The sequence below is a fragment of the Gadus chalcogrammus genome, chromosome 14 (genome assembly GCF_026213295.1).
Source record: "Gadus chalcogrammus isolate NIFS_2021 chromosome 14, NIFS_Gcha_1.0, whole genome shotgun sequence".
Classification (NCBI taxonomy): domain Eukaryota; kingdom Metazoa; phylum Chordata; class Actinopteri; order Gadiformes; family Gadidae; genus Gadus; species Gadus chalcogrammus.
Window position 1 is genome coordinate 26,246,152 of NC_079425.1, and position 13,822 is coordinate 26,259,973.

Below are 13,822 nucleotides of genomic sequence, written 5' to 3' on the forward strand. Positions count from 1 at the left end.
TATTCACACCGAGCTGGTGAACTCTCAGTCCACAGAGAGTTTTCTGTTTGCCTACCAGAGGTTCACAGCACTAAGAGCATGGACGGGGGGGACATGTCCCCCCCACTATTTGAAAAACGAATTTTGTCCCCACCACTTTTAAAAAAGGGGAAAAAATAAAATCCCCACATACTCAACCGAAATCGTCGAGTCTAAAATCATGTGATAGGCGCGCTCGAAGACATCATAGGCCTACCTAATAAACCGTTGGAACACACAAGACCGGAACCCATGGCAACGCCGGTAAACAAACCCCGACTCCCGAGAAGCCCAATCCCTATGAGCTCCCTGCGCTACGGCCATCCGGAGGCACACAGAGCTTTTGGCCGTGATATTATATATAGAATTATATTACATTATATACTATTATATATAGAGCTCCGAGAGTCGCAAACGGCAACAATCACTTTCTCCTCCATGCTGCAGTACACCCCGGACTGCAATGCGCTGAGTTTGACGGTTGAACGCTGATTGGCTGTTACGTTACACATGTCACTCAGTGGCCACGCTGTTGAACGCTGATTGGCTGTCATCACGCGAAATTTGTGTCAAAGTTGACATTTTTCGCGCCACAAATCCTCGTGAACGCGCTTGCCTGTGCACGGCGAAAGTGTGGCGCGACAAATCAAAAATATTCGCCCGATACGCGTCTATACGTTCACTTTGAATGGGATCTTGTCGTCCCGTTGCATTTTGGGGTGAACGCACTGGAGAAGTTTCAAGACAGACAGCCAAAATTGACATTTTTATTCAGAAAATAGCCGGTCCTTTTGCTTCCTATAAAAAGCATGTTTGTGACACTGGATATCGATATGGATACGTCATCTAGCCTGCATGTGGAGGGCCACATAAGGTAAGAAATTGGTTTACGTAAACTTTGCTGCTGGTTCTGTTTGCTCGTGAATCGTGATGACCTGGCCAAAGGTTACCAACGGTCCCAAGCGATTTTGATCTGATTCTGGTTGGTGCTCCAGTTAGTATGCGTTGTATATATAGATTGCAGCTAGTAGCAGCTACACACGGTGCGATTGCTATGCCAATGTGGTTATAGTTGGTTTTGTCTGATTGAGATATGTGACGACTTGGAGCCTGGTAGGCCTATCCTGACATAAATATGTTCTCGCATAACCTGTGTGATTATCCTAAACTGAAGGGGATTTTATTTGCGGACAATTTTCTTCTGATGTTGTAACGAGTGAAGTCTACATTGGTCCTTCGCAAGTGTTTACTGGTGGTCAGGATTTGGCAGATGCAATTCTCCTCTGGGTGCTTGTATTTTTCTTTTTTTAATGCAGCATAACATATGCTACCAGCAGCCCTTGCGCGTCTTCAAAAGGCTGATGCTCAGTACCTCGTTTCATTTCGTACCCTCTTTACAGTCTGGCATTGTTTGTCTGGTAAACTCTGTCGATGTCAAGATAAGTGTTCAATTGCCAACACTGTTCTTTGTCCTGTGTGTATTAGTATTAGGCCTACATATCCCGAGCCAATACCCTGGTGTTTCCAACGCTGTTTTGCAAAACAAGCCAAAACATAAACTGTGGTTTTCAACTTTTATTGTTCGAATAGGATCTTCATAGGGCTGGTCCGAATGCCATTTTTCAGGCTTCGAACACTCGTTGGTTTTTCCGAGCGAATATTCGAATACTCGTTCCAGAAAAAAACACCATCAAAAACAACATTAATAATCCTTATATACTCCCTGGAACCGATTTTGACAGTATCTGCATATTTTGTTGAAGATTTAATAGCTTTTTGAACGTTAATTAGTAGGCCTAAGTAGGTTGAAGTTCCTTAGTTTTTCCCCGTGAAAGCGAACAGCTGTTGCTCCGTTCCAAATCAGCTGTTCTCTGTCATCTCAGCCCTTACGGGAGCTTTTCAATTCATCCTGGAACGTGCATCTTTTCAGGGAATTTGTACAATATATCCATAACAAATACCGAATATTGATTGTCTTATGTGTCCATATTATATCCATTATATTGACCGGGTATTCCCAAGACGCTCACGCTCTGCAGCAAGCCAGTCACAGTTGATTGGCGCGGCGCTGTACAGCGAACGTAAACAAACAACTAAGCTAAGGTTTTAAGTATTACTTTTCCTCCAGAGATCCCGCTAATGTTGTGTTATAAAGTAAAGGGAAACAAGATATCTATTCCTCCTCCACCTCTCTCGCTTCTCTGCTTGGTGTCGCTGACGCTTATAGTTTGCCTCCCTCGCTCTGGTAAAGTCACCTACGTGGAAAAAAGCTCTGTATACTGATTTAAGCTTCAAATACTAATTTTCCGAACCAGTATTCGAATATTTGAATAATTTCAACACCTGACAATGCACTGTAGAGCATATTGTAATGCAGCGTTGAATGGATGAATAGCTTACATAAGGGTACCCAGCACTTTTCAGACCACACTCAAGCTTATGGTTATTGTCCCCACCACTTCTAAAAACAAACTGACGCCCTTGACTAAGAGGTCATCCAAAGAAAATCTGGTCAGATCCTGGGACCAACTTCATTGGGGCTAAGCCAGTCCTAGAAGAACAGTACCGATTCCTTGCCAATCTTGACAAAGCTACCCTGGAGGAGAGAGCTGCCAAGGATGGCACAGAATGGTCGTGGAAGATTCATCCAGCCGATTCTCCACACCGGAATGGTGCCGCAGAAGCTGCTGTGCGCATTGTCAAGAGAGCACTGCAGAGTCTTGGAGGAGAGTCCGGCCTAAGTTGGAGTGAATTCCAAACAACTCTCTACACGGCTGCCAATCTTGCAAATGAAAGACCAATTGACGCCAGGACACAGAGCCGAGAAGACAGCGTCCAGTTCATCACTCCTAACTGTCTCCTGCTCGGACGAGCATCACAGGGTGGAGATGTCAGAACATTCGACTTCAGTGACTAACCCTACAAAAGTCTTAAAGAAATGCAAGCGCAAGTTAACAAGTTCTGGAGGAACTGGAGTCAACTTGCTGGTCCTAACTTATTCGTAAGGAACAAATGGCATACCGCCAAGAGAAATGTCGCAGTCGGGGACATCGTCTGGATGGCGGACCAAAACGCCCTTAGGGGTCAGTTCAGGATTGCAAGAGTGGTTGGCGTCAACTCGGACAGCAAAGGAGTTGTGAGGGACGTCAATGTCAGAACCTTCCCAAGCTACCCCGTTCCTGTCACAAGGCCTACCGGAGCAAAAGTAAGTCACCGAACATCTAAGAAATTCAAAGAAAAGATCCCAGCAGCAGTTCTTCACAGAGATGTAAGGCGACTAGTGGTCTTGCTTCCCACCGAAGAACAGAACTAAACATCTGACCCAAGTTGCACCTGTAACATGCGACCTCCCAGGTGTCTCCACTGGAAGGTCGAGTGGGAGGTGTGAAGTCAACTTGGAAAATCCCCGCTGGATATGAAGGGGTTAATATGCAGCGCCGACTGACAGCTGGGGGAATCCCTCCTCAGAGCGTTACCTGGGAAATCCGCGTCATTGCGTCACCTTACCGGAAAGGACAGAAAGGGGAAGAGAGACTCTTTCAGGAAACGCCAGTTGCAAACAAATCAGACAGCGTTCTGTCCAGCAGCAGCAAAGCTGCGCTAGAAAACGTGGAAAAGCAGCGCTGGTACAGCCATAAAAAGCCTGGAGAAACGGCCGGTAAGAGAAAGATTTTGTTAGTGTAAGGATTGTAAAGTTGCGCAACCGCTTGTAGCGCACGTTAAAACGTGCGTTTAAGCATGGACAATTGTTTGGTGCTTGATGCCACATGATTGTTTGACTGCAAATTGTTTGAAAACAAATAGGGTTTATTTTTTGATCTGTAGATTGATAGAAATGATCTGAATACTGCTAAAGTTATTTCTATTTGACTTTATTGATCTATTTATATTTACATTTCAAATGAGTGATTATATATATATATAAAAAAAAAACAATTAAGATGAATTTGTGCATTTAAAAATGAATTGATATTTAAAGCAGTTAAAAATGGTTTCATATATTTAAAACAGAATTCATGAAAATATGCTTAGACATTAAAAACTATTAATAATATTTATATTTATATTTATATATTTATATTTATAAGTATTTAAATGCATATATGAAAAACATGTTTGTATTTACTATTTCATTCTGCACTGCATTTACTGTAGTTATTTTTGGTTTCTTTAAAGGTTTTTTACCTTGCAGTATACCTAGCAGTTTACCACTTGCAACCCACTTGCAACTGTACCCACAATACCTACCTGCTACAACTTACCTGTACCTGTGAAAATACAAAAAGAAAAGTAAAGAGGAGTTAAAGAAGGAAAACGGTGTGGTCATCAGTGTTGGGAACGTTACTTTAAAAAAGTAATTAGTTATAGTTACTCACTACTTGTTCCAAGAAGTGACTGAGTTAGTAACTGAATTACTCTACAATAAAAGTAACTAGTTACCAGGGAAAGTAACTATTTGCGTTACTTAAAAAAAAAAAAAAGTTGCTGTATGTGAAAGATTTGGATTTTTCTGAGCAGTTTTCACTTGGCCTTAATGTGTTAAATGGTTGAACTGCCCATTCAAGGCCCTGATATGCGTCCAACTGAGGCCCCGTCCACACTAACCCGGGTAAATCTACAAATGCATCAATATTCATCCGTTTAGTCCTTCCGTCCAAACTAAAACAGAGAATTCCGACACTGAAAACGATGCTTTTCAAAAACTATCGCTGAGGTGGATAAATTTGAAAACGATGGGTTCGCGTTGCAGTGTGGACAGACGGAGGCTTTCAGAAACGATGACGTTCGATTGCCATGACACTGCCACAAGCTTGCGCTATAGACCGAGAAGCTCATCAAAAGAATGGCAGGTGAAATGCAAATGAGAATCTCTCTGTACATTGTACTAATTTATCTCCAGAAACAACTCCATATTGAGTCAAACATATTCGTTGCTCCAACGCCGGAGGCGAGCGCTGTACTTAATGTTCTTAAGTGATGGTAAAAAAAAACGAAAGACGACAGTTCAAACCGTAGCCTACTTGGAGCGGCGTTTCTGGACAAGACCGGGTCGAAAATGATTAACCAGCTGATCAACTGTAAATATCATCTGATCGTGCGCCTGTAATCTTAACAGAGAGTTGTGGCGGAGTAACGTAACTATGACAACAACTGTTTATCAAAATTATTTCAGTGTGGAATGTGGATGCAAAACATTCTGAAAACGATATGAAAACGATAGTGTGGACGGTGATCATTTTCATTGTGGATGTGCGTTTTTACATTTACCCGGGTTATTGTGGATGGGGCCTGGATTTCAATTTGCTTGGTTGCAAAGGCTGTGGAACATCTTCCAGATACTACAGAAAATTCCAACTTTTCATCGGATTGCTCCGGACTCGCCATTTCTGCGGCTTCATTGAATCGGTTTGGTGTGTGCGTTTGCGTGTGTGTGGCGCGCGTGTCCTGGCTTGTGTGTAAAAACACTGGCTCCGATTGGCTACCATGAAACATGACTCTGCCTTAGCCAATCATAATCGCTTATCTCGTTGTTAAGCCACCCGGTCTCCTCACTAGCAGTTTGTGTTTGGAGCCAGGGGTGCGTTCGGATTACGCAGTTTATTCAATCAATTCATAGTAACGCACTGCATTTTCCGTACAGTAACGGTAACGGCGTTGTAACGACGGAAATAGTAATTAGTTAGATTACCCCGTTACTAAAAAAATAACGGCGTTACGTAACGCCGTTATTTTAAACGGCGTTATTCCCAACACTGGGGTCATTGCATGAGTGGAACCCAGTTAAACCTCCTATGGTCTGTACCAATCCCTTTCAAGCAGGGAAGCTGCACAAACACTAGATAGCTTGACACTAACCTTATTGTAAAGTGCTACCTGATCAACTATGGTGACATAAACACAATAGAGTTCTACATGTTTGAATAGATCATGAGTCAGGGACCCGGCCCTTCTAGATCTCTCGTCATTCCACATTAGGAGCTGCGTGAATCCAGACGTCCAACCCACAATCCTGCTGCATGCTCCTGAGGAGACCCAGCCGGACTCCTCCACCGCGGACGATATGATCCAGATTAACCCGCTCGGGAGGAATGGCTTTGAGGTCCCGACACACTCCCATGAAAATGAAATCATCCTTTGACTCCCAAGAGTGTGTGGACGATACAAGCATGTCCACACAGTGACGATTAGCCTATAGACTTTAAAGCAGGGGTGCCCAACCAGTCGATCGCGGTCTACCAGTAGATCGCCGACAGATCCCAAGTCGATCGCGAGGGGTGAAGAAAAAAAAAAAAAAAAATGTTTTTTTTTTTTTTTTTTTTAATGAAATTAAATTTGCGCGGGACATATACGCGCGGTAGCGCATGTGCTGTTAACAGCAGTTGAAAGCCGTCAACAGTAGTTACACACTCCTATACGTTGGTATGGCTGAGGGGAAACAAGCTAAGACCTACCATTTTCACCCTGAGTGGGAGGAAGATTATTGATTAGGTTCCGTGCGCAGACGGAATGAAACCCCCACTGAAGTCCGTTGGTTCACGATACAATCCCCCACCCCCCCCCCCCCCCCCCCCCGTCAACAATTGTTCTCTACCCCCCCCCCCCCCCCCCCCCCCCCCGTCAACAATTGTTCTCTACCCCCCCCCCCCCCCCCCCCGCTTGAAGGTAGGTTTGCTGGTAGATCTCGGGAGGTTGGCTACTTGAAAAGTAGATCTTGGGTCAAAAAAGGTTGGGCACCCCTGCTTTAAAGTATGGACCAGGACTTCCAGAACCTTCAGTTGGATCTTCTGGCCCGGGCCTACAACAGATATTTTGCAGTTAAAAAAGTGACATAATAAAAAAAAAAAATCGAAATTGTTAATCACAGTATGTTTCGTCCTCAAACATACTGTGGCGAGAAGCGCGGGAAGGACGAGACGGGAGCCCAGTTTAAGCGGTTATACAACTCTCACGCCCCTTACACAGCACGAGTCACGTCTACGAGAGTTGCCTTTATTGAAGACACACATGACACACCAAAACACACTCAACACAACTAACCATCATAAACGTCTCGGTGACTGTGTCGGGAACAACAACTCAGCAACAGCAACGCTAACCCACCCATAGCGATAAACAAACCCCACCCAATGTCTCTGCTTCCGCGAAGGACCTATGAGGGCGCCAGAGGTCCAACTTGCGATTGTCCTACCCAGAGCTATAGAGAGAGAGAGTTGCGACACGCTATAGGCCGTTTTTCAATTCCTTGCACGCGTACTACGGACTCGATGACTTGCAAGTACGGACTTGACAAGTCCGTACTTCAAGCACAGACTTGCGACCACGCGAGTACGTACCTGCAATTGGAACAGCAGCAGACTCGATGACGTCACCACCTCTGCTCGTCCGTTAACTGCTACGGCCTCATTTAGGCATATACTGTGGTGTATCTGAATGCAGTACATTAAGGGTTAATGTGCTACGCGGGTTACGTTACAGTCGACCAATAGGATTATGTGTGTGTGGTCACATGATGCTGGGTTCGTGCGTCTTCATGTCAGTTTAATAAAGTGCCTGTAATGTCAAGACACAGTTGTCCGCGCTGAATTAATATTCCTCAAATAGAATATACGACATGGTGTCAGAAGTGCTGTGTCTATGACCCGAAAGAAAAAGCACAGGACACAACGGTCCACGGCAACAGAGACAGAGGGAGAGACATTGGTGGATGTTAAGAGCGAACAACGTGAGGGAAACGTTAACGTGCAACAAGCGAGCATGGCGGCTAGTGCACCAACCGCTACATTCAACATCCAGCCACCGGAGCCCTTTGATTTCAACAAACCGCTCGATTGGACAAAATGGATCCGGAGGTTCGAGAGGTTTCGGCAAGCGAGCAACTTGACTACGAACTCCGAGGAAACTCAGGTTAACACTCTGATATATTGTATGGGGGATGAAGCCGACGATGTATTGAGAGGATTAAAACTGAGTGATGCTGACATGAAAATGTATGACAAAGTGAAAGACGGATTCCAGGATTTCTTTGTTGTGAAGAAGAATATTGTGTTTGAACGTGCATGCTTCAATATGCGAAAACAAGAACCAAATGAGACTGTCGAGGCATTCGTCACTGCCCTGCATGCTTTAGCAGAACACTGTCAATATGGGGACTTGCATGATGAACTCATACGAGATCGGATCGTAGTGGGGCTTGCAAACACCAGACTTTCTGAACGCTTGCAGATGGAGGAAAAACGGACTTTGCAAAAGGCCATTGATATGGCAAGACAGTCTGAAGAAGTCAAAAAGCAACAGAGCACACTTAGGGGTGACGCTAGCAGTGTGATGCAGATGGAAGGGAGCTCCATAGACAGACTGATAAAAAAGGGACAGCAATATACCAACTGGAAAAGCAGCGGCGCACATTCCCGCCAACACACGCAAGGCAGAGACAAAGGCATGCAGCACGGCGCCCAGTGCTACAAGTGTGGGGGGCCTTCTCACGAGTTTCCCGCCAAGTGTCCCGCCAACGATGCAACCTGTCAGGGCTGCGGAAAAAAAGGCCATTACCAGCGTGTCTGCAGAAGCAAGTCTGTGGTAGCGTACATTGAGGAAGAAGAGGGGAAAAGTTTCTTCTTGGGCTCTGTGTCATGTGAAAGCAACATGTGGGCGGCTGATGTGCAGATAAAAGGGAAAGTGCTGAAATTCAAACTTGACACCGGCGCAGATGTAACCGCCATTTCGGACAGTGACCTGAAAGACTTGTTCCCGGGGGCACAAATGCCTGTCCTCCACAAGCCAGAGAAACCCTTGCTGGGTCCAGGAAAGATTCAGCTGGAGGTAGCTGGCTATGCAAAAATGCAGCTGACTTACAAAGCCAAGCAGACAGAGGAGAAGGTCTATGTGGTCAAAAACCTGAGCACACCTTTGCTCGGGCTACCGGCCATTACTGCCCTGGGTCTACTCATTCGAGTCGACAGCGTCACCATGGACACTTTAAAGGCAACCTACCCAAAACTCTGCAAGGGCCTAGGCGACATCAGGCGTCCATACCACATCCAGCTCAAGCCAGAGGCCGTGCCATTCTCTTTAAAGACTCCACGGAGAATTCCCCTGCCTCTGATAGGAAAGGTGAAGGAGGAGCTCCAGCGGATGGAAGAGATGGGGGTCATCAGGTGCGTCGAGGAGCCTACGGAGTGGTGCGCCGGCATCGTCGTCCCCCCAAAGAAGAACAGCCAGCAACTACGCCTGTGTGTGGACTTCACGGGCTTGAACCAGTATGTGTGTCGAGAGAAGTATGTCCTGCCATCAGTCGACCAGAGTCTAGGAATGCTAGCTGGAGCCAGAATCTTCAGTAAACTAGACGCGAACATGGGATTCTGGCAGATTCCTTTAGCTGAGGAGTCAGCCAAATACACAACATTTATAACACCCTTCGGACAGTATCAGTTCCAGCGTCTTCCGTTTGGGATCAACTCTGCGCCCGAGCACTTCCAGCGTGTCATGGCGGAGGTGATAGATGGACTCGACGGGGTGGTCTGCCACATCGATGACCTGCTGGTGTGGGGAAAAGACCAAGAACAGCACGACGCTCGTCTCCATGCCTTGTTGAAAAAGCTTGAACAAGCAGGGGTGACTTTGAATGCAGACAAGTGCGAGCTCTCCAGGAGTGAGGTGGTGTTCCTCGGGCATGTCATCACCACGTCAGGCATCAGCCCCGATCCAGAAAAGACAGAGGCCATCAGGGATATGAAAGAGCCTACAAACGTGAGTGAGTTGAGGAGTTTCCTGGGGATGGTAAACCAGGTGGGAAAATTCATACCCCAGCTATCAGAGAAAGACAAAGCTCTCCGTGACCTTCTCTCAAAGAAGAACTGCTGGCTGTGGGGTGTCGACCAGGTGGCGGCTTTCAGGGTGCTGAAGGAAGCACTAATCTCTCCACCGGTCCTGGCCATGTATGACACGAGCAGGGACACCAAAGTATCGGCAGACGCTTCATCTTATGGACTGGGGGGCGTGCTCCTCCAGAAATGGGACAGCGAATGGAGGCCGGTAGCTTACGCATCCCGCTCACTCTCACCCACGGAGCAACGCTACGCGCAAGTAGAAAAGGAGGCCCTGGGTCTAACCTGGGCATGTGAGCGCTTCCGGGACTTTTTGTTAGGAAAGCACTTCTGCCTAGAGACTGACCATAACGCCCCGTGCCCACTACCTCCGTCAGTTGTCCGTTGCCCATTGACTTTGAATGGGGACGGTCGCGCAATGCATTGTGGATCCGTCCGTTGACTTGGAGCGTTCGCCACCGTCAGAAAGTTGAAAAATGTTCAACTTTTTCGGCAGCGACGGTTCCGTCATCCAATCAGATCGCGTATGCAAATTTAAGCACTGTGACGCGACTCGGGCTCTGACGATACTGGAAAGGGGGAAAGCGGGTCTTCTTGCCTCGCAACAAGCAGGAAGAAGCGGGAAGAACCCGGCGAACCGATTTGATTGGCTGACGGATGCATCTGCAAAGACTACTCCCCCATCCGTCAGCCACGCCTTCCCACGTCCGTTGACTGACGGTGCAGTGGGCACGAGGCGTAAGCCGCTCCTCTCCTTACTACGCGCACAAGCACTCGACCTGTTGCCACCAAGGATACAGCGCTTTCGAATGCGGCTCATGCGCTACTCCTATGACATCGTGCACGTTCCTGGAAAGTCACTCTGGACTGCTGACACATTGTCACGTTCACCTGTACAGAAAAAAATTACCGCAAATGACACTGAACTGATGGAGAGCACGAACATTTACGTGGACTGCATTGTCAACAACTTACCTGTCAGTCCCACGTTCATGGACACACTCAAAGCACAGCTGGAAGCTGACAGTGTATGCTCTCGTGTCATGAAAATGTGTGCAGACGGATGGCCAGATCACGCACAGCAGGAACCACTCCTGATACACTTCTGGCCCGAGCAGGCTACACTCACAGTACAAGATGGACTGTTGCTGAAAGACACACGTCTGGTCATTCCAGCAGCAATGCGGAACGATGTGCTGGACAGACTGCACGAGGGCCATCAAGGGGTCGTGAAGTGCAAAGCACGTGCCCGTCAGACTGTGTGGTGGCCTGGGCTGGGACATCAAATCACAGAGATGGTGCTCAAATGCAGAACGTGTCTGCAAGAGCGCCGCAATCACAGTGAGCCACTCATGCCGTCAGACTGCCCCGAGCGCCCATGGCAAAAGCTGGGGGCCGATCTCTTTGAACTGGGGGGAAAAACTTACCTGCTCGTCGTTGATTACCTCTCCAGGTACGTCGAACTTGCCCTGCTGACACACACAAAATGCAATGATGTGATTAACCATCTGAAATCGATGTTTGCCAGACACGGCATCCCGGAGGTGCTCATGTCTGACAACGGCCCTCAATTCTCCGGCCAGGCATTCGCTTCCTTCGCCTCTGCATATGGGATCAAACACCTTACCAGTAGCCCCAAATTCCCACAAAGCAATGGCGAGGCTGAGCGAGCAGTACAGACCATAAAGGGTCTGCTGAAAAAGGCAACTGATCCGTACATGGCTCTGCTTGCATACAGAGCCACACCTCTTCAGAATGGATACAGCCCGGCCCAGTTGCTCATGGGTCGACGTCTCCGCACCACAGTGCCGACACATTCCTCTGAGCTGCAACCTACACTGCCCGACCGCAGCACTCTGTTCCAGAAAGAAGGGGAGAAGAGGACGTCAGATGCTGCAAACTTCAACAGGCGACATCGTGCAAAGCCACTCAGCAGCCTATCTCCAGGTCAGGAGGTGTGGGTGACTGAAACAAAAACACCAGGGACTGTGATCCAGAGTCACACCTCGCCGAGATCTTACCTTGTGGATGCGCCAAATGGGGTGGTAAGACGCAACCGCCTGCATCTTATACCACTCCAGTCTCCGTCACGAGACGAGGCTGGACAGCAGCAACAGGAGCCACTGCCGGTCCTAGAGCAGGGTGACACTCCACCTGCTTTGGGGTCTCCTGTTCCCTCTCCTGGGGTTTCCACTCCCAGAACCAGGTCTGGGAGAGCAATCATACAGCCCACTAGACTGAACTTATAAGTGGCTGAGAAAAGGAAAAAAAAATGTTCAATGTGAAAAAAAAGAGTTTGTCATATGTTCATGCTGAGCAGAAAATGTTTTTCCAATGTACCAGTTTTACAGGGGAGATATTTACTTTAGAAAATAAGTTGGAAAATGTTATGTTTAGAAAGAGTATCAGTTTACCAGTATTTGTTTAACCCTGTTTTCTTTCACAGGTTTTGATGGACTTTGAAAAAAATGTGTTTCACATGTTCGTAAAAAAGGGAGATGTGGTGTATCTGAATGCAGTACATTAAGGGTTAATGTGTTACGCGGGTTACGTTACAGTCGACCAATAGGATTATGTGTGTGTGGTCACATGATGCTGGGTTTGTGCGTCTTCATGTCAGTTTAATAAAGTGCCTGTAATGTCAAGACACAGTTGTCCGCGTTGAATTAATATTCCTCAAATAGAATATACGACATATACTACTGAACAATATAAACAAATGATATAAAACAAAATCCCAGCCTCTTTCATTTTCAAATAGTATGTAAATATTCTTTGCCAGCTTTTCTGGCATTCCTGTGGAGATGGGGGCATTGAGCCGGAGTGGGCGGTGTTCAAAGCCTCCATTGCAGAAGCTGCGGTGGCTAGCTGTGGCCTCAGGGTCTTAGGCTCCTCAAGGGGCGGTAACCCTCGGACACCGTGGTGGACACCGGTGGTCAGGGAAGCCGTCCGACTGAAGAAGGAGGCCTTCCGGGATATGATATCCTGGAGGACTCCTGACTCGGTTGCAGGGTACCGACAGGCTCGAAGGGCTGCAGCGGCTGCCGTGTCAGAGGCTAAGCAGCGGGTGTGGGAGAAGTTCGGAGAGGCCATGGAGAAGGACTTTCGGTCGGCACCAAAGTGTTTCAGGAAGACTATCCGGCACCTCAGGAGGGGGAAACGGGGAACCATCCAAGCTGTGTACAGTAAGGATGGGACTCTGTTGACCTCAACTGAGGAGGTCGTCGGACGTTGGAAGGAACACTTTGAGGAACTCCTGAATCCGAATAACACGCCCTCTATGTTGGAGGCAGAGCTCGAGGTTGATGGTGTTTCGTCGTCAATTTCCCTGGTGGAGGTCACTGAGGTAGTCAAACATCTCCGCAGTGGCAAAGCCCCAGGGATTGATGAGATCCAGCCAGAAATGCTAAAGGCTCTGGGTGTTGAGGGGCTGTCATGGTTGACACGCCTATTCAACATCGCGTGGGAGTCGGGTACAGTGCCAAAGGAGTGGCAAACCGGGGTGGTGGTTCCCCTGTTCAAAAAGGGGGACCAGAGAGTATGTGCCAATTACCGGGGTATCACACTTCTCAGCCTCCCTGGTAAAGTCTACTCCAAGGTGCTGGAAAGGAGGGTTCGGCCGATCGTCGGACCTCAGATTGAAGAGGAACAATGCGGTTTTCGCCCCGGACGTGGAACTACGGACCAGCTCTTCACTCTCGCAAGGATCCTGGAGGGGGCCTGGGAGTATGCCCATCCGGTCTACATGTGTTTTGTGGATCTGGAGAAGGCGTATGACCGGGTCCCCCGGGAGAAACTGTGGGAGGTGCTGCGGGAGTATGGGGTAACGGGGTCTATCCTCAGGGCCATCCAATCTTTGTACTCCCAAAGCGAGAGCTGTGTTCGTGTTCTCGGCAGCCAGTCAGTTTCGTTCTCAGTGGGTGCTGGTCTCCGCCAGGGCTGCGCCTTGTCACCAATCCTGTTTGTGATATACATGGACA

General features: G+C 47.7%; 1 protein-coding gene across 2 annotated transcripts; it reads left to right on the forward strand.

The window, feature by feature from the left end:
• Positions 1-7,337: 7,337 nt before the first annotated feature.
• On the forward strand, positions 7,338-12,705 carry LOC130403395 (uncharacterized protein K02A2.6-like). 2 transcript variants are annotated; one of them, XM_056607730.1, is made up of 2 exons: positions 7,338-9,293; positions 9,454-12,705. In XM_056607730.1, exon 2 carries the CDS (start codon positions 10,319-10,321, stop codon positions 12,089-12,091), a length of 1,773 nt encoding a protein of 590 aa, XP_056463705.1. In that variant the 5' UTR covers positions 7,338-9,293; positions 9,454-10,318; the 3' UTR covers positions 12,092-12,705. Both variants share the same exon structure in this region, with proteins under 2 accessions (XP_056463705.1, XP_056463706.1).
• The last annotated feature ends 1,117 nt before the right edge of the window (positions 12,706-13,822 follow it).

Coding starts and splice junctions, on each gene's coding strand:
- LOC130403395 (XM_056607730.1), top strand. CDS start 10,319: ATGTTCAACTTTTTCGGCAGCGACGGTTCCGTCATCCAATCAGATCGC.